A 20,784-nucleotide genomic window follows, 5' to 3' on the forward strand; every position below is an offset into this window, starting at 1 on the left:
GCCTCAACCATTCTGTGATTCTGTGATTCTGAGATGGTGGGTGTGCTGGAGCTGGTGGATGTGCTGGAGCTGGATGGTGTACTGGAGCCAGTATGCGTGTTGGATGTGCTGGACTTCTAGGAATTGATGGCCAGGAGTAGCCCAACACGCTGCTCTTCCCGGGCCTCAAGCGTGGTCACTGACCTCACGTCTCCCCTCGGCAGCTCTCAGCAAGGCCTCATCTGGCTGCACAAGCAGCATTCAACCGTGAAAAATCACAGGGCTTCATTAATTTCTCTCCTGGAGCTGGGTGCCGGGTGACCCCAGGCTCCCCGCAGCATCGTCAGCTGCTCTGGGGACAGGCGTCGGTGTGGACCCGACCCGGCCTTTCCGAGGGGGCCCGGTTCAGAGCAACCACACTCCAAATACCCCTCGGGACCCTGAGCTGCCTTCAGAGGAGCCGACCCCTTCCCGCGGGCTGCTTCGAGGGGAGGGAGAGCCCCGGCAGCGCGGGCCTGGGCATCCTCCCCAGCCCCGGGGGCATCCCGGAGCCCCCGCTCCGGACGGGGCTCGGGGTGTCGGTAGGGTCCCCTCGGCGGTAAACGGCGAAGGAGGGTCCGGGGCCGACACCTCCCCGGCCCGAGGGGCTCGGCGGGCGGGGATGGAGGGGCTCCCCTGCGGTCGGGAGGGATCCGCCCCGGCGCTGCTCCGCCCGCCCCGCAGCCGCAGGGGCCGCCCCGGGGGAGGCGCGGCGGGAGCGACGCGCCCCGAGCTCGGCGCCCCGGGGCCGGCCCGGGCGGAGCCAGCGCGGCGGCGGCGCTGGAGGGGAGCGGGGAGCCGGCGGCAGCCGCGGCCGCACCATGGGGGCCTGTCTCGGCGTCTGCTCCCTGCTCAGCTGCGTGAGTGCCCGCCCGGCCGGGGCTCCGGGAGGGGAGCGGGAGGGGAGCGGGGCTGAGCCCGCTCCGAGCGCCGCGGCGGCGGGCGCGGCCCGGGGGCGGGGGGGAGGGCGGCGTCGCTGCTGCTGCTGCTGGGGGTCCGGAGGAGGGCCCGGGGGAGGCCCGGGGAGGTTTGGGGGGCACCCAGGGGGTGCGTCCCGATACACGCGGGAGGGTCTCGGGGAGGTCTGGGGGACACCCCGGGGATGCGCCCCGGTACACCCAGGGGGGCCCAGGGGAGACCCGGGCCCGCTGCAGCTGGGGGGGGGAGCGGAGGAGATGCGCCCCTCTGTGCCTGGGGGGGATGCAGGGGATACCCGGAGCAGGGCATCCCACTGCACCCGGGGGTGTCCAGGGGAGACCCGAAAGGTTCACCCCAGGGAACTCTGGGGCTCATGAACGTCATGGTTGGAGGGAGCCTGGAGTTTGAGGGCACCTGGGGTTGTGCACCCCATTGCACCTGGGGGGTGCGGGTAGCTGCGGCGGGGTGGGGGGGGCCCAGTACCGCTGCGCTTGGGGGAAGCAGGGGCTGATGCCTCGCAGCACCCATGCAATGCTGAGGGGCCGGGGGTCCTGCCTGGTTCTTACCGCCGAGCCGCAAAGCGGGGTGCTGGTTATGGAGTAAGAGAAGGAGCTGGGGTCAGGGGTGCAGCTCCGCGGGTGGGGTGGCTCCGTGTGGAGTGCCATGGCCCAGGGTGGGTGCAGGGTGTGTGATTCGTGGTGCCATGCCCGGTGACGCAGGGTGCGTGCTTCAGGGTGCCGTGCCCAGTGACGCAGGCAGCTGCCCACGGCCGGCGCTGGCTTTCCTGGCATTGCCTCACCTGCAGGCGCGAGGCCAAGGCAGGGCTACGAAACCTGCCCAGGAGCTGCCGGCCTGGAAACGGGGCTGGTTTTGCAACTCGACCTCAAAGTTTTCGAGGTTTAACGAACCGGAGCTTTTGAAACATAAGATTGGATGGAGGGCGGTCTGCAAGACCTCCGTCTGTAACACACGGCCGATATTTTTCCTTATGGGCAGGCATTGGAAAAGCCCGGAGTTACTCCAGAGAAGGGCTGGGGAGGTTTCTGGCCTAATTCTGGATTTTTTCCCCCAAAAAACTATTCTGGCCCAGGCTGTGGTAACGGGGTAGAGTTGCTGTATGGGTTTAGTTCGCCTATTCCTTCCAGTGGAGCTGGTTGACTAAAGGGGTGTTTTAACTCAATTCTGAACTGAAAAACCACAACAGGGGAAAAAAACCCAGCCCCAAAACCAAACAAAAACGCCCATCTTTGTATTTTTTTTAGTTTTTAATAAGAAAATCTGAACTAACTCCTTCTGGTCAGCCTCAAAGCAGCATCAGATTGCCAAGCCATCTCTTCAGCACTGTCCCATTAAAACTCTACAAGCCGTTCCTGAGTGAAACTTTGCACCACGCAAGAAAAGATTTCCCTTTCTCTGCCTCCAGCCATTTGCCAGACTCTGCCCACCACTGCCATGAGCAGTGCGGTCGTCTCGCGCTGCCTTCCTTGGGGGACAGGGTTGGTGTTTGCCGGCAGAAGCCTGCCCAAGACAAAGCAAACCCCGGGGCCGCGTGCAGCCCTCCGGCATGGTTTGGGCACCTCGTGGGGACTATCAGCCTCGTTCTACCAATGCAAAGCCACCTGCCAGATGTGAGAGCCACCAGCCTCCCAAGCCTGTGCCTGACCCTGTGGGTTTGGTACTGATTAACCAGCCAGGTCATTAATTTAACAGGAGATAAAGACCTGTTGCTCGGCATTGCTTTTGGTTGACTCAGTCTCTGCATCCCTGGGTTTGCCAGGGTGAAGGCAGCTTGCAGAAGGTGTGTTGTTGGGTTGGTGTAGTTGGGCTGGTGTTGTTGATTTGGTGGTGTTGATTTGGTGTTGTTGATTTGGTGGTGTTGATTTGGTGGTGTTGCATTTCCCCGTGTTGGGCTGGGTGGACAGTGCTTGTCTGGCTCCGGCCACGCTCTCCCAGCCTCCAAGGCAGAGGAGGGAGCGCAGCAGCCCTTACGTGCGAGTCGCGCTGGAGGTGAGCTGGATTTAATGAGGAAGTCGATAGCGAAGCTGGAGAGATTAATCTTTCATCTGCAGCAGCCGAAAACCGATGCTTCCTCATTAATCGCCGCTCTCATGCTGCAGCCACTTCCCTCGGTTGGCTTTTTCCATCCTGCTGTTTGGCCGTTGGCCACGTTCATACTTATGGGCGTCTTTGAAAGTCTTTGAAAAGAGGTGTATCGGAGCGTGTCCAGCACTGCCTTAGCATGGGAGGATTTTCCTTGCTCTTAACCTGTTTGCTTTTTAAAGAAAAAGACAATTCAAGAGGTGCCCGGGCAGCAGGTCGGGTTAGCACATGGCACAAGGGATCTGCTTCCTTTGCAAAGGTGCTTAGAGCGGGATACCCAAGAAGGGCACCAGGAGCCGTGAAAAAAGGCTCCTGAGGACATGGGACTCTCGCGTTACTGCTGCACAAAGCAGGTCAGCGGGACGGGGCTGCCGTACCTCGTTACCTCGGCGGTTGCCTTCCCGTGGTTGCAAGAGGCTGTAAAACCTGAAATACAGCCATGGAGCCTGGCCGTGAAAATAAACCGGCGGCAGGCTCCAGGGATGCTGCGGGCTCCCGAAAACCTCATACTAGAAACCAGCTCATCCACCTGCAGCTTTCCCAGGGGTCAACCACAGGGTTTGGAGGCTGCACGTGGAGCAAGGGTTTCCCTTCAGCCCAGCTCCATCACGGCCCTGTGGACACCCCTTCACCCCCCTCCACCTGCACCGACCCCGGGGAAAACGTGATACCCAAGGCTGTGCCTCCTGCAAGTTTTCGGTGATGCTTGGACGTGGGGCTGAACCCCCAAATCCAACAACCTCCTAAACAGCAACAAACCTCACGATTTTCCAGGCCAGTTTCAGTGATTTTGGGACTGGTGCTTTTAATTTCAATTGGCACTGAAGGGAGAGGAGCTGGAGGTATTGGAGTGCTTAAAGTTAAGCTTGCGCTAAGGTGCTGTGCTAGGTCAGGTCAAATAATGCAGTAATTCTGCATTAAAAGGGATTTTTGTTGTTGTTCTCTATTTTTTTAATTTGAAGGGGAAATACAGTAATGCTGGCACATTTTAAATGCATTCTTGTGCAAGTGGTGCATTTAACGAGCCTGAAAGGAAGCAATCTCTAATTGAAGGCCGTCTTTTCATGCTTTCAAGTTGAAAACATAAAGTGTTGTCCCTTGAGTAGCTCCTGGAGAGGAGGGATGAGGGTCCCAGTGGGATGTGGGGGCTTCTCTTGCCCACCCCAGCTCCCGTGGGCACCCTCAGCTCAACACAGCCTCTGGTGGGGCTGGTACGTGGGGCTGGGATGTGGGTAAAGAGGTATAATTCAGGGCAGAGGTGATTTTTTTCAAATAATGATGTGCTTATGTTTAAAAAAGAAATTCAGTGCCACCTCTAGCGATTGGGGGCATCAAAGCGATCACTCATGGGCATCCGTGAGCATCCCTGATGAGGGAGCTGCGGGTTTGATGTCCTCCTCACCCAGCAGCTCACATCTGGATTTCTTTTCTGCCACATTTGGTTTTTTACACTAATTTTAGCAATGAGAAATGTATATTTGAGTTGATACTGAGTGATATTTAATTAATATTGATTGCTGGCATAATTAGGAAGTACATAGCCATAATAAACACACAACACATGCCATCCCTTAATACCAGGAGAGAGCTGGACTCTTCTTGTGCTTACAAGAGCATCTGGCTGGCTGATGTGTCTCAAGTGCAGGAGAGGAAGAGCTGTTCAAAGGGAAGAAATGAAGTATCAAAAGCAAAATAAATCAAAGAAGTTAGCTTGTAAATAAAGGGAAAGTCGTTTGCTGAGGACCGGAGATGGTCACAGGATTTCCTAGGAAGAAGCTGGCTCCGATACAGGAGTTAAAAACGCCCAATGCTGTAAATTTTGAAATAAGTGGATTTGGGAATGCATTTTAGCTAGAGAAAAACATTTGGAAAGCGAAGCAGTAGTATTTTAAACAAACTCCAAATATTTAATTCCCGTTGGTCTCTAGGCAATACCTGTAGCTGGAAGCTTGCCAGCACCTGCTTGGGGATTTCTCATTGCTCCCTGGGCTGGTGCGAGGGATGGGGGAGGCTGTGGGCTTGTGATGGCTTCAGTGAGGCATTAAAAAAAAAAAGGAAATAGCCTAAAGTTTCCCTGTTTTAGAGGACTTGGGGTGTATTTTGGTGTTGCATTGCTTGGGCTGTCTGTCCCGAGAGCCCCGCTGTTCCCGCTCACGCCATGGGGAGTGGGGCAGAGTTGGAAATTTAGTTTTAATTTAGTTTTTGGGTCCTTTGAGATTTTATTTAGCAGTTCAGCCCATCTGTTCGTTTACATGGGGTCGGTGCTGGCTCCTGGTTCAGCGGCTAGGAGGGTGTCGCCACCTGCTTTGCCTTGATGTGAGATGTTGGTTTTACTTCCCCAACCAACCCCGATAGTTCCCGAGGGTGCAGCAGCTTCAATGCAAACCCAAGAGACACCTTATTCCCCTGTTTTTTCCCCAAATATTTAACGTGGGACCTTCTGCTCATATGACATAGTGGATTAGTGACCCAGCAGTGACCCAGTGACCCAGCTTCTTCCATTCTCTTGCCTGAAAATGCCCTATTTATTCTCCAACTTCACTCTCTTTTGGGAAAATAGGGGTTTCAGGATGTGGCAGTGAGCTGGGATATCCCAGGGCTGGCACGGGTGATTAAGAGGCTGAAAATCTTCCCCATCCAGATCAGGGATGCCACAGCCAGGGCTGGCTATGGAGGTATCCTGCATTCCTACACCCTCATGGGCTTTAAAACCTGTTATGCAAAACCCCTGCAGCTGTTCTTCCTCTAAGGCAAATGACTGAGGCACTCCCAAACCTTGTAGGTATTAAATAGGCGGGTAAATATCCAAATTGTCAGGCAAGCTGGTGCAAACAGTGTATACTAGAGCAGCAAAACTCAACTCAACTCAACTCAACTCAGCCCAGCCCAGCCCAGCCGTCATGGTTTAACCCCAGCCGGCAACTAAGCCCCACCCAGCCGCTCGCTCACTCCCCCCCGGTGGGATGGGGGAGAGAATCGGAAGGGTAAAAGTGAGAAAACTCGTGGGTTGAGATAAAAACAGTTTAATAGGTAAAGCAAAAGCCGTGCACGCCAGCAAAGCAAAACAAGGAATTCATTCACTCCTTCCCATGGGCAGGCAGGTGTTCAGTCACCTCCAGGACAGCAGGGCTCCATCACGCCTAACGGTGACTTGGGAAGACAAATGCCATCACTCCGAACGTCCCCCCCTTCCTCCTTTTTCCCCCAGCATTATATGCTGAGCATGACGCCATATGGTGTGGGATATCCCTTTGGTCAGTTGGGGTCAGCTGTCCTGGCCGTGTCCCCTCCCAGCTTCTTGTGCCCCCCCAGCCTGCTCGCTGGTGGGGTGGGGTGAGAGGCAGAAAAAGCCTTGACTGTGTATCAGCACTGCTCAGCAGTAACGAAAACATCCCTGTGTTATCAGCACTGTTTCCAGCACAAACCCAAAACATCGCCCCATACTAGCTACTATGAAGGAAATTAACTCTACCCCAGCCAAAACCAGCACACCAGCCCAGCCCAGCCCCACTGGTGGGATGCAAACAGCATCTCCCTAACACTCCTCTAGTGGTGGCTTGCAGCAGCCAGGGAAGTCTAAGAACACGGTTTAATAAAAAATTCCTTTTTCTCCCTGCAAGCCTTATTCTGTGCAATCCTTGTGCAGGAAGCTCCCGCCAATGTTTTGCTAGGTAGTATGGTTGTGTTTCATTAAGCCGGGGTTTCCCCGGTTCCCCGCTCTACACCCGGCTCTGGCACGGCAATGGGAGCCCCTGGAGCGAGGGTGCACCCGGCAGCGCTGCTGATGCTGGATTTAGGAAGCCAGGACCCACCGTGGACTCCCAGGGATGCTGTGCCTCAGTTTCCCCACCTGTAAAATGGCCTTTGGGGAGGGGGAATGATGGCAGAACCATGACGTTGATATAGGTGTTTCCCCATCCTGTATTAGATTGAAAAGGCAGCCTTAAATTATTTAGCAAACTCATTTTATTTGGTAAAGAAAGGAGGCTCCTGCAGGGCAGTGCTTTGTTTTGACAGGAGCCTTTTTTTGCGTGCAATTGCTGGGGAGCAAAAAAGAAGATGAGGGTGTCTGCAGGGCTCTCAGTGTCATTTTTCAAGTTGGTTGGTTATTGCAGTGAACCCGTTCCCACAGCTCTTTTGGTTTTCAGCATCTTCTTGGGGGGTTTGGGGCCATTTCCATGAAGTCCCGTGGGGTGCAGGTTGCGATGCTGGCTGGCGAGAAGCTCTAAGCAAAGCCCGCAGCACAGCGGTGTGGATTCCCGGGCAGATCTCCTTACGGTTCGACCTGGGCACATGTTTTGGGGCCAGTTTCAACCCTTCTGACATGGGGATGCTCTTGTTGCAGGTGTCCTGTCTCTGTGGCTCTGCACCATGCCTGCTCTGCGGCTGCTGTCCCTCGGCCAAGAACTCCACCATCTCCCGCCTCCTCTTCACCTTCTTCCTCTTCCTCGGCACCCTTGTGTCCATCATTATGATAATCCCTGGCGTGGAGAAGGAGCTACACAAGGTAAAAAACTCACGGGGGTCGTTGGGCTTGATTGCCATGGGGAAGAGGTTTAGCTCGTGGTGGGTACGGGAGGCTGAATCAGAAGGTGAATTTTGGGGGCATGATGTTGCTTCTGTTCCTTTTTTTCTGAGCACCTCGCTGGGAGAGGGTGTTATTAACCCCAGTTTCCAATGGAGGGGACAATGCAGTGGGATAATTTCATGCATTATCTAGTTTTCCCGGTTGTCTCCCAGGAAAGTTTCCTATATCCCATTTTTGGGGGTTCAACTGGCCAAGTGACTTGCAAGTCATGGAGGTGGGACTGCAGATGCAGGGAGCTGAGGTCTGCCAGCTGAGCTGATGTGAAGGCTGGGCCAGGCTTTTTGGGAAATGCTGGTTTCATCCCAGCTTTCCACTGACCTGCAGGGTGGCTTTAACTGTGTCACCCCACCGCTGTCCCCGAGCAGGCCTACTGCTTGCTTTATGGGTGGCATTGGAGCAGTCATGGGCTGGCCCGTCTTTGGTGGCAGCAGGGCTTGTGGCGGGTGCAGGATGCTGGGGTGAGGCTCACCCTCCCGTCGCCTTTGCAGCTCCCCGGCTTCTGTGAAGGCAGTGGGTCGGTCCTGGGGGTCCAGACCCACGTTGACTGTGGCAGCTTCCTGGGCCACAAAGCTGTGTACCGCATGGGCTTCGCCATGGCTGCCTTCTTCTTCCTCTTCGCCATGATCATGGTGTGCGTGCGCAGCAGCAAGGACCCGCGAGCCGCCGTGCAGAATGGGTGAGCGTTCGTCCCTGGGAGGGGGGGATGCTGGTGTGAGGAAGGGCCAGACCCCCCTTCCCCGCTGGGTTCCCCCTTGCAGACTGTGCCTCCTCTCTCCTCCCGCAGCTTCTGGTTCTTCAAGTTCCTGGTGTTGGTGGGGATCACGGTGGGGGCCTTCTACATCCCCGACGGTGCCTTCACCTCAGGTGAGGCATTGCCCCTGCTCTCCTCTGCATCTCTGGGTTAACCCTCAGCACAGGATTAAACCCAGGGCCGGAGTCAGCATCCCTGCTGCTGTGTGCCCCTGCCATTGCCAAATTCCCATTATCCCCACTTTTAACTGTTTTTTCTCTTCCCCTCAAGTCTGGTTTTACTTTGGTGTGGTCGGCTCCTTCCTCTTCATCCTCATCCAGCTCGTCCTCCTCATTGACTTCGCCCACTCCTGGAGCCAGCTGTGGCTGCGCAACGCGGGCGAGAGCAATGCCAAGGGCTGGTACGCAGGTTGGTACGGCTGGCACCGCAGAGGGTTTAGGGATGGGGACACTCATCCTGGGGCCGGGTGACACTGAGCTGGAGGGGACTCCGGGCTCTGCTCCAGCGTCTTCCCTTTTTGCTTTCTCCCCCAGCCCTTTGCGTCATCACCTTCATCTTCTACGCCACCTCCATTGCGGCCATAGTGCTGCTCTACGTCTACTACACCAAGCCCGAGGGTTGCACGGAGGGCAAGGTCCTCATCAGCATCAACCTCATCCTCTGCCTCATCGTCTCTGCCGTGTCCATCCTGCCCAAGATCCAGGTGAGGTGGCGGGGGGCACCTGGGAGGCCGGTGACGAGTCACTGCGGGGCCACCCGGGGGGTACGGGGCAAGCCCTGAGCACCCACCGTTGTGTTTGCAGGATGCTCAGCCGCACTCGGGGCTGCTGCAGGCGTCCCTCATCACCCTCTACACCATCTACGTCACCTGGTCTGCCCTGGCCAATGTACCAAGTAAGCAGGCTGCGGCCTCAGGCTCAGGAGGGGGTTGCATGGGGCAGAACCACACACTGGGGTGGGTGCTTTGCCCCCCAGGGTCTCTGGGGGCTGGGGAAAGGTGCTGAACGCCCTGCGTGTCCCCCCCCAGCCCAGACCTGTAACCCCACACTGCTGGTCAGGAACAGCACCGGCTCAGCGACGGCCACCCAGCCGCTGACAACCTGGTGGGACGCTCCGAGCATCGTGGGGCTGATAATCTTCATCCTCTGCACTCTCTTCATCAGGTGAGGACTTGGCTTGTGCCCCCGGGGACTGCACCGTCCCTCTGCCTGCCCGGAGCAGAGAGGCATCGGGTGGCTTTTAGGGAAAGGCGATGCTGGAGGGGACGTCGCAGCTTGGTCCAGGGTTTTTGTCACTAAGTGCCTCTTGCAAAGCTGTCCCCAGGGACACAGGCAGGATGCTCTGTGGGGTCGTGGTCACAGCTTTTAGGGTTTCCACACAAGCTGCATCCCCCAAACTGCCCTGCCCATCCCGGGGGGGGTGAGCTTGGGCTGGGGGGCAGCCGAGGAGGCAGCAGGCAGGCAGCCCTGAGCCTGCTGTCCCTCTGCCCGCAGCGTCCGCTCCTCGGACCACCCACAGGTCAACAAGCTGATGCTGACGGAGGAAAGCGCGGCCGGAGTGGGCAGCGAGGCGGCGGCCGTGGAGAGTGGGCTGCACCACGCCTACGACAACGAGCAAGACGGCGTGTCCTACAACTACACCTTTTTCCACCTCTGCCTTCTCCTTGCTGCCCTCTACATCATGATGACCCTCACCAACTGGTACAGGTGGGCAGAGCTCCTGCGGGGACTGGGGACTGTCCCCCTTCCTCTGCATCCCCTTCTCCTGGTGTCCTCGCTGCTCTTGCCCTGGGCACAGATGTTTGCCGTGATGCATCCATGTGCAAGCCCACTTAACATGCACCCTAATCAGCGTTAGTTATTTTTAGGTAGCATAAGGCTGCCAGCTCCCTGCTGCAGCATCCTCTGCTGCAGCTCGGGATCCCTTGGGACGTGGGGGGAGCAGGGACCCAGCCCTGGGGTGCTGTAGGCTGCAGCACTGCGTTGCATCCCCTGGGCGAGCTGTGGGGAGCTGCATGGCTGCAGGCACGGGGCTCCTCCGCTCTCCTCCATGCTCTTTGCATTGCATCCATGGCTCGGTGCTTGCAGCCTCCATCCCTCCCCAGCGCAGTTGCTGCTCGCCATGCTCGGGACGGGCAGGGGGATGCCACCCTGCCGGCACAGGACAGTGATGGGTGCCACCCGCTTGTTTGCTGTTTCAGGCCGGATGAGAGCTTGCGGGTGCTGACGAGCCCCTGGACGGCCGTGTGGGTGAAGATCTGCTCCAGCTGGGCTGGGCTCCTGCTCTACCTCTGGACATTGGTGGCTCCACTGGTGCTGCCGGACCGGGACTTCAGCTGAGGTGGCCCCGGGCATCCCGCTGCCGGGTCAGAGCCACCACGGCCTTGTCCCTCGAGGCCGGGGACAGCCTCAGCTCTGCCTTAGCCTCGGGTTTTGCCACAGGAGCAGCTATGCTGGGTTGTGCCTTCTTGCAGGTCTTCTGTTTTAATCTGAAAGGGATGAAGTGCCAAGCAGGGAAAATCAGCAAGGGCTGAGAAAGACTTGAGGATGTTTTTAAAGCTCTCATCATCTCTGTGTTTGTCTAGTGCCTTTGGCAGTGCCTCCATACCCTCTTCTTCTAGCGGAGTCCACCGTCTTGCCTTGGGAGGGTTTGTTTTTCATCAGCTGCCGTCTTCTCGCTTCGTGCCCCAGGACCGTGGTGCCTTTTGGAGGGGCTCTGGGGACTGGCCGTGTACTGGGAGCTGGGCACTGGCTGGTGTTGCCTCCCCAAACAGCCTGGAGGAAAATGAATCTTGGGGATTTGTGGCTGGAGGCAGACATCTCACTGCATCCCCCCAGCCTCAACGGTGGCCCCAGCTCCTTGAGGGCTCTCCTGCCCAGCCGTCCCTGAGGGAGGACAGGTCCCTGGTTCTTGCTGGAGCACGGGTTGGGTTTGCTCCTGGCTGTGCTGGCCTGGCCCCAGCACCTTGCCTCGTTAATAAAGTCTCGTTTGGACTAAACCTGGCAGATTTATCCTTCTGGGGTCTTTCCTGATGTGTGTGCTGGGTGCGCGGGAGGTGGAGGAAGGGAGATGTATTAAACAGCCCTAACGCCGGGGTGAGGGCACAGCTGGCTCCTCCGTGGGTGCAGGCAGGGGTGGCATCGCTTTGGGGCATGGCGGCTTGGAACCCTGGACCCTGCTGCCAGCCTGTGGCACCCCGAGAGTCGCTGCTGGAAGGGGGGGCACGTTGCCTGCAGGCTGGGCAGTGGTGGTAAGCACGTGGGGTGTGCAACATGGGATGCACAACATGGGGGGGTGCACACAGTATAGGGGTGCACACCGTGCCCAGGGGCACACGGGGATGGGGTGAGCACCACAGTGGGGTACACACCGTGCTGGGATGGGGTGCAGCGCATGCTGGGGTGTATCCCATGCAGGGGTGCACCCTGGGGGGGGGGGTGTGTGGTGCCCCCAGGTGGGTGCACACTGTGGCAGGGGCTCCCTGTCCTGCAGCGGCCGTGGGAGGCGAGAGGTGCCCGTCGCCCACCCCAGTCAGGGCTCCCCGGGAAAGGGCCTCCCGGCTCAGCCCTGTGCTGGAGCAGCGATTCAGCCCATCACCGTGGCCAGGCTCGCTTTGTGCGGCAGGAGGGGGACTGGGAGCGGGCACTGGACCCGCGGGGGGCCCGCCCGCAGGCAGCGGGGAGCGGGCAGGAGCCGGCAGGGCCGGGCCGGGAGGTGCTGGGCGGCTCAGCCGGGGCCGGCTCTCAGCCACGAGGTGGTGCTGGCAGCCCGCGCTGCGGCACCGACCCTGCACCCTGCACCCCTCAGCCTGCACCCTGCACCCCTCAGCCTGCACCCTACACCCCTCAGCCTGCACCCTGTACCCTGCACCCCTCAGCCTGCACCCTGCACCCCTCAGCCTGCACTGTGCAACCCTCAGCCTGCACCCTGCACCCCTCAGCCTGCACCCTGTACCCTGCACCCCTCAGCCTGCACCCTGCACCCCTCAGCCTGCACTGTGCAACCCTCAGCCTGCACCCTGCACCCCTCAGCCTGCACCCTGCACCCTGCACCCCTCAGCCTGCACTCTGCATCCCTCAGCCTGCACCCTGCACCCCTCAGCCTGCACCCAGCACCCTGCACCCCTCAGCCTGCACCCAGCACCCCTCAGCCTGCACCCTGTACCCTGCACCCCTCAGCCTGCACCCTGCACCCCTCAGCCTGCACTCTGCATCCTGCACCCTTCACCCTGCACCCTGCCTCCTGCATCCCTCAGCCTGCGCCCTGCACCCTGCTGCCTGTGCCCTGCATCCTGTGCTCTGCATCATGCATCCTACACTCTGCGTCCTGCACCTCTCTGTCCTGTATCCTGCACTCTTCATTGTGCACCCTGTACCCTGCATTGTGTCCTGTGCCCTGCATTGTGTACCTTGCACTCTTCACCCTGCATTCTGTACCCTACACCCTGCACCCTTCACCCTTCATTCTGCACCCTGCACCCTTCACCCTTCATTCTGCACCCTGCACCGTGCATCCTGCAGGTAACCTGTGCTAGGTTGTACAGGCAGTGCTGGGGTGGGCAACCTTGGCTGGGGTGCGTGAGCAGTGCTGGGGTGCGTGAGCACTGCTGGGGTGTGTGGCCTGGGCAGAAACTGGGGGGCAGATGCACTCCCAGCAGCATGCTTGTAGATGTCCGTCCCCCTTTGCCGCTCCAGTCCAGGCCATGTAGGTGGGGGGCTGCAGGAGCCCCCACTGCAGACCAGCTGTGCAGAGCAGCAACGCACTGGGGAGCTGACTGGCACCTGGGTAACTTGTATGTCCCCGTCTGCACCTTGGGCAAGTGACACTTGCCAATGCAACATGGTCCCCACAGCCTGCAGGGACTTGCTCAAACCTTTCCCATGATAAGCTTTGCCTTTTGCATTTCCCACCTTTCAGGAGAGCAGAAAAACACTGCGCCTGCTGCAGCCGGCCGGTCCCTCCCTGTGCTGTAACTGCTGGCCTCATCTGCGGGCAGCTCCTCATGAAATGCCCAACCAGAGCAAGTCAATGGGAGATAAACCCCAGGCACTGGCTGCATGAAATGTGCCCTTGGCTCCCGAATGCCATCCCCAGCCGGGGAGCCTCTGCGAGGATGAGGATGGCTCCACAGAGCTGGCAGCACCCATTCTGTTTCCAGCAATGACATAGCAGCAGCTGGAGGTGACACAGTGACAAGGTGTCCCACTCAGGACAAGTCTCCAGCTGAGCCAGCAGCAAGTCTCTGGCTACCACCAAAATGCCTCGTCCCTGGGACTTTCTCTGAAACAAGAAAACCCTGTTCTTTCTTTTGGCTCTCCAGCTGTACCCAAACAGCTCCAGCGTGACGCTGCTGGACTAACCCAAGGGCAAGCACCGATGTGCTCCTTCCCCTGCCTTGACTTGGGAAGGTCTGGATTGCACAAGGGTCCGCTACAAGATTTTTTTTCACGTCATGCCTCCCATTCATTATTTATTTAAAGAAGAATAATCTTTGCTCACTGTTTTCTTTAGGAGATGTTTCAAGCCACTAGCAAATACACCTCAATGTAATGATCATCGCACCCCCAAAACGACTAGGGAAACTGAGGCAGGGTGAGTCGGGGTGACTCTGGCTGTGCTGCTATGGCTGCCAAGCCACGCCGCCTCCGGCATCCTTTGATTTTGGGTTTCAGTGGAGAAAAACCTCCCCATGGCGGGTTATTGCCTGTATGATGTGACTGTCCCATCTGACTGTATTTATCGATCCACGTTCGTCCAGCTGTGGAGCATCCCAAGCAGTTCAAGCCACGGGGAAGCCTGGCTGCTATTGCAAGCCCTGGCTGTATATTTTAATGCAATTTAAAAAAAAAAAAAAGATGTATTGATGGCAAAAAAACCCCAAGGCCTGAGCGTGATGCAAGTGAGGCTCGCGGGCAGAGATGCCAAGTTCAATCCCCTCCCGGTGCTTGTCATGGGAACGGAGAGCTGTGGCTGTTCTGCATTTGCTTGTTAGCAAGTGAGGTCCAGTTTTGAGTCCAAATGTGCTGTCATCTGCAGGCAGGGAGGATGGGAAGCAGCCCCCTGCCAGCTGGGCATCACCGCTGAGCTCACCTGCGTCCGTGGGAGAGGCTGCAGGGAGGATCCCGTGGAGGCTGTCACCCTCCAGCTCAGGACAGAGTGACAACCTAAGAGGCACACGCTGCCGGACAGCCCCGAATTACGCCTGGGATTCCCCAGCCATGGCTTTGCTTCACAGGTCTGATGGAAAAGGGACGCACCAAGGAGAACTCGCATATACGGGGGGTGCACAACTGGCATAGAGTCAGTGAGGGTCTAAAAACTTCCTTTTTATGGCGATTGTCGCTTCTGAAGGGAAATGTCCCCATGCTGTGCATATGCCCTGCAGCATCAGCTATACTTTTGGAAAGATAGTTGGGTATTTAAGAAATATATGGCAGGGTCTGGTTGCTCCAGCTCTGCTAGTGATGATGAGCTACAGGCTTTCTCCAAAGCGTGCCCGGTTTAGACAGCATCTTTGGCCTCCAGACCCTGGTGGCTTCAGTAAACAGTCCATTTGAGGGCATGGGACAGCCCGTGGCACTCGCAGCCACCTTGTCTCAGAAGTGGAGTGGCCCTTTTCATTCTAATTTTCTGGGTGAATAATTCATCAGCAAACATCTGCCATCTTTCGCTCAGCAGAAAACACAGCCCTGGGCTGGGTCCCCTCCTCCCCATCGTGCACCCGAGTCGCAGCCCCAGCCTGGAGAGCAGGACCAGACCATGCACGTGCCAGGAATTCCACATGCCGGCACCGTCGCTATCTACCGATGTGGCTTTAATTGCTCTAATTTGCTCTCCCTGGGGAGGCACCTCAGAATGATGGATACAGGGGAAATAAGGGTAACGTGGGAAATGGGGGAACCCGGGCGAAGTCACTCGGCAGTTTGATTTGCAAAAGGTAACTGTGATCACTGCGTTGCCAAATTAAACTGAATTTAAACCCAGGGATGGGGACGGTACCCTCCTGGAGCTGCTCAAGGGGTTTAGGACCGTGCAGAGGAGGGACCCCCAGCAACACCCAGGTCCAGGGTGATGGGGGGCAGCTGCAGTCCCAAACCGCTCCCCTGCCCGCCCTGGTCTGCAGGCGATGCCAGCACTGCCAGGGGCTCTGCAGCATCATTTTATTCTCTTTAATGCACAGTCTCTCTTGTTTTTTATTTTATTCATGGGATTAACACATTGGGCAGCAGCCGGACTGGCTTTTGCTCAAAAGAGGAGGGGAAAGCGTTTACATAATTCATTTAAATGAGGCACCCGGGGAAATCCAAATTGGACTTCCAGCATATTTACAGTGCCACGCAGAGTCCCATGATCCGCATCTGGAGCCATTAATGCCTCCCAGACGGACCACAGAGCATGTATAATTAATTGTGGAGCAAAGCCATTGCCTAGCCTCTGAAGATAACGCTCAGAGGCAGAGGCAGCATCTCCCAGTGCTGTCCCCCCCTGAGGCATGGATTTATTTCAGTAGGTCTTTTCTCTTCCCCAAGAAGTTCAACCAACCTTTCTTGGGGTAGGAAGATGCTGGGGAATTGGTGGGGTTAAAGCAGCAGGAGGAATAAGCCGAGCTGGGCTGCGAAATCACGGCTGCTTGGCTGGGCTTGTGGGCAAGCACCATCTGCAAGGACTCCTCGGTGTGTGTTTGAGCCCAGCAGAGCCCCACGGCGATGGGCAGGCGTCAGGGCTGAGCCCTGCCCCAAGGAGGGGGCAAGAGGGACCCTACGGAGGGAAAAATCCCACTACAGCAGCGAGCAAACGGCCCAGCACCAATTAGCCCCAAATATCCCCATTTTGTTTTGCAGAGGCATGGACCAAGCTTCCCCTGGTCCGATGCATGGGGAGGTTTGCTGCTGGGGGAGGCACGGGGGGTGCTCCCGGCCAGGTCCCCCACGCTCAGCCCCCTCCCTGCCCTCGGAGAATCACCCCCCGTGGTTTCCACCCCGTGAAACAGGGCTGATACCGATCCCTTGGGCGCTCTCCAGCTGCAGCGCCCAGAGGCAGAGCCCGCTCTGACCCGGGCTGGCTGCCAGCTGTGGTCCGGGGGGACGGTGTGTGGGTTTCTGAGAAGGTGCCCCCGGCCTTGCACGGGGACACAGGGGCACCTCAACCCACTCAAACACTTTATTTCTAAAACCCCGGAGTGGGAAGCGACTCCGCTGCCCCTCCACTGCTTTCTGGAGCTGCTTTCTCTACCTTCAGCATTGCTTTGAAGAGCAAAGGAGGGATGCAAAGGAAGACAGGGAGTAAAAAAAAATAAAATAAAAAAAATCAAGCTTGAACCCTGCTGCTAGAGAAACATCTGTATCTATAAATATCCGCCGATGTGAGTGGGAACAGACTGTATCTCCAGCAGTTCCCTCAGGCAGCGGAGCAGCCTCGCCCCGGCTAACCTCATTCCAACACATGCTCCTGTAACACACACAAGTCGCTGCAGCTTTGCAGGCGTTTTTTGGGGGATAAAAATACCCAAAACTGGTCTTTAAAAAAGAGAAATAAATGAGTGTTGTCTTTTTGTTTGCAGCTTGGTCTCAGGGAGGGTGAGCTGTGGCCCTGGGGGATGTGACCGGCTCTCTGGGCTGCAGCAGGGCTGTCCCACTGCTTCTCGCTGGGACACGATGTCCTGCTGCTGGTCCCCACCCTACTTCACCCCTTTCAGTGACCTTCTCCATCCCACCAGCCTGGCTCACGTATGCTCAGAGAAACCCGTATCAAGTGCAGACTTGCTTCTTCACCACGCACAAACCCTCCTGCAGCCACGGCGGCCCTGGGGCAGGGGCACGCTTACCCAGATGGGAAACTGCTGAGCTCCTGGATGGATCCATCCCTGCCCTGACTCTCTGCAGGAACCCAGCCCTGGGGCAGGCAGGATGGGACGGTGGCTGGGAGGACACAGCCCCCCGTGGGCTCGAGCTGGCCCACGGACATGCCAGTGACGAAGAACTTTCTCAGCAGAGTTTTGCTCTGCAAGTGCTGACCATCACTGCTCCAGGTTGCTCCCACCGGGGCCATGTCCTTCAATGTCCAGCAAGGAACAGGAGGGGGTTGTTGGAGGCCACCACCGCTGCCACCTGCATTGGGTGGGATTTCCCATCAGAAGTGCTCTTAAGACAGGTGTTTCCCACCCCCCGTACAGCTCACACCGTACAACGTTCAGCAGCTCCCAGAGGTCTGAGACCTTTCCAGACGTGTACGTGACCTCCTGCTGCCCAAGAGCCATGTCTGCTGCTGCAGGAAAGGGAACGAGACAGGCACCTTTCCCTGGTGTGGGAATTGCTGAAGCCTCAGCTGCAAAGAGGTCCCTGCAAGCTCTTGCTGGTGCTGTGGCAGGTGGTGGGTTTCCACTGGTGAGGAACATACCATGTTGAGGTTTTCCATATCCCAAACTAGAATTAACACTGGGCCCAGAGACATGGAGCCAGCTCTGAACACCCCCAAATCCTTGTTCAGATCACATGGAGTCAGCAAAGGGGAAGATGACTTTGCTTGGACTCTGCAGTCCTCCCCATTGCCCATGCAGCTGGTTGGGAGAGCGGGGTACCCACGGGGCACCCCAGAGCTCCTCCAGGCAACAGCCACAGGGTCATCCCACATTGCTCAGTCCCCCATAAAGTAAATCCCATCCTTCATCCCTCCTTGATAGTAGGAGCCTGCAAACACATGCACTTCAAGAGGTTATAGGGTGCCTCCTTTCCCACCTCCAGCAAAACTACCCTCTTCCAGCTAAACCCCGTGGTCGCACTGCCTGTTCTGGGGCTGCCCAGCTCCCTGTGACACTCCATGGGGTGGCCCCACCAGGCCGCTCTCAGGAGGCCGTTTCTCCAAGCCACGCAGCACCGCTGTTGTGCTTTTTTCCTAGCATCATCTATGTTATCTGTGCTAGGATTGGGGCCATAAGCCCCCAAGCATCCCCTCAAGCGCAGCGTCATTTGGCTCGGGGAGGGGTGGGGGGCTGAACCCCCAACCTCAGAAGATCCCAGGGGGCTGAGCAAGGAGTAGAAACATTTGCTCTGACAGACTCTTGCACCTTTGGCTCTTTTAGCTGGGTCCCATTTCCACTTTTTTTCTGGCTTCCCTCCTCCCAAAATGCCGGCGAGGCGACACGTCATGTCCCGGCTTTGCAAGGACTCAGCTTGCTCCAGGTCCTGGAGAAACCCCGTCCCGGAGAGCATCCTCCTACCCGGCCCGCTGCTGCCCGTCACGTAGGGCTGCCGCAGATGTCCGCGCCGCCCCGTGCGGGAGGCGCTGGGGACCCTCGGAGCTGGTGCATGTGTCAGCGATGAAGGCAGCGGTGTGGGAAGCACAGGCTGCCCTTACGTCACCCTCCTCCACGGGGTCTTCTCAGGAGCACCGGGGCGGTTTTGTTTTGTTTTTTCCTTTTCTTTTTTTTTCCCTTTCATTTTTTTTTCCCCTTCTTTTTTTTCCCCCATCTCCCTGTAACAACTAGGACTTTTCACAAGCCACCTCCCTCCCCCTCTTTTCCTCTCTGACTCATTCCCTTCTGCCCTTGCAGCCGGGGATGTGCAGCTCCCCACGTCCCGCAGCAGTACTCTCCCTCCGGCCGGGTGGTCCGCAGCAGCAACACTGACAATGCAGCCCAGGAGGGGCAATCCCGGGGCGAGGGACAACGAGGGACTTCTTAATGCAACAAAGTGAACATTTTCTTCCCTTTTGTACTAATTCTAGCAGTGAATTTCAATGCAAGAAATAAACAACTTGCTCATCTCAAAGATGTTCATAAGCAGAAATCCCCCCGCCCCGGCAGCAGAGGCGCCTTTCATGGAGCATTAATGCAGCTGGGAGATGCGGCAGCGTGAGGACAGGCTGGCGAGAGTCTGGCCGCCAAGCCAGCCTGCTGCTCCAGGCTGTGGTACTGTCCTGTGCCATCCCCGTTAGAGTCCCGCTGATGGCTGGGGAGGGTGTGGGGTGGGTTACCTGGGGTCCCACTGTCCCTGCTGGGCTGGGGGTGGGGGGGGTGTTGGCTGCTGATACTTGGAGTGCTGGAGATGGCTCCATCAGCCCTGGTGTTTGTCCCCAAAATGGCAGCCTGACCTCACTGGCAAGTGCTGTCACATAGCAGCCACGTGCTTCATCCTTTCCCCACACCGGTGCTAGTGACAAAATAAAAACACCTGAAGGCTGCAGGTCCTTTTTCCATCCCCAGGGCCCTCCAGCTGCTGTTGAGCAAAACGGCAGGGAACAAAACCCCTCCTGCCCCCAGCCCCTTCCGTCCACCTCCCCTTGGCTATAAAGGATGCAGCGATCCCCAAACCCAGTTACTGACTCCTCTTCGAGCATCACACCCCAACCACACATCTAATCCCAGCACCCCACACCAGCCCAGACCCACTAGCCCAATTAAGGGGAGTTCATACCCCATTAAAGGGGGTTAAACGGCCTGGAGAAGTGGCCAGCGTTGCAGAGGAAGCCAGGCCAGTGCTGGGGTTATAAACTGGTATTTGTGACACCCAAGACCGCACGGGACATCCCTTGCTGTGACGTTGCTCACCCTGGAGCCGTGGCAGCGGGAACACGCTGAATTCTGCATTGAATACACATGGGTCCATTGCTCCACGGTGCTTCAGTCCCATCCCGGCCTCCAAATGCCAGTGGGATGTTAATAATCAGCATGATTTGGGTCAGTAATAAATAAGGTAATAACACAACTAGCGGGACTGTTGCAGGAACACTCGTGGCCAGCAAACAGCTCATGTCGTGCTCAGGGGAACATCTGCAGCACCATTTCTTCACGCTGCTGCAAACAGCTTTTCGTGCTGAAAAATCAGATTCAAAGGGAATTGTTGCAGTTCCACTAAGTTGGAGGAAATTTGATTAAATAAACAAAATGGCCTTTCAGCTGAAAGGAATCACTCCATATGCAGAGCTCCTGCCAGCGAGGCCTCCCAGCTCCCCCATGCAAGGGAGGGAAGGGACCGAGCATGGGCTGGTGGCATCTCGCCATCCCACTGCTCTCCATCACCACGTGGACCTCCAGGAGTGGGAATCCCCCAGGCTGCTTGGTGCTGCTCACACTTGCAATCAGACACAACCTGAGCTTGCACTTAATTAGCACAATTTGTTGCTTGGGCTGAGTAAGGCAATGCCACTAATCCATGCAAAGGAGCAGCTGAGCACACACAGCCTCGCATCCACCTTCTCCCAAAGGCTGGTGGTATCACCTGCAGGGCAAAACCCAGTGCAGGCAGCAGGGCTGTTCAAACAGAGGGAGGTTGGCAGCTGGTGGAGAACTACTCTGTCATGGGGATATTGATGCATGATGGAGCTGGGGTGGCTGCTGTATGAGAGAGGTGTATTAGTACTGGAGGTTTGCTAGGGGCAGGAAGGGAGAACACACGTGCCCAGAGGCAGGGAC

The 20,784-nt window shown here is 57.4% G+C and overlaps 1 protein-coding gene across 1 annotated transcript; it reads left to right on the forward strand.

Annotated features, from left to right (window-relative positions):
* Positions 1-793: 793 nt before the first annotated feature.
* SERINC2 (serine incorporator 2) lies at positions 794-11,373 on the forward strand. The gene is made up of 10 exons (XM_076357291.1): positions 794-878; positions 7,382-7,543; positions 8,113-8,300; positions 8,409-8,488; positions 8,646-8,783; positions 8,909-9,078; positions 9,179-9,269; positions 9,403-9,538; positions 9,869-10,081; positions 10,576-11,373. The coding sequence occupies exons 1-10, from the start codon at positions 840-842 to the stop codon at positions 10,712-10,714; spliced, it is 1,356 nt and encodes a 451-aa protein (XP_076213406.1). The 5' UTR covers positions 794-839; the 3' UTR covers positions 10,715-11,373.
* Positions 11,374-20,784: the final 9,411 nt, after the last annotated feature.

The sequence above is a fragment of the Aptenodytes patagonicus genome, chromosome 21 (genome assembly GCF_965638725.1).
Source record: "Aptenodytes patagonicus chromosome 21, bAptPat1.pri.cur, whole genome shotgun sequence".
NCBI classification, from domain to species: domain Eukaryota; kingdom Metazoa; phylum Chordata; class Aves; order Sphenisciformes; family Spheniscidae; genus Aptenodytes; species Aptenodytes patagonicus.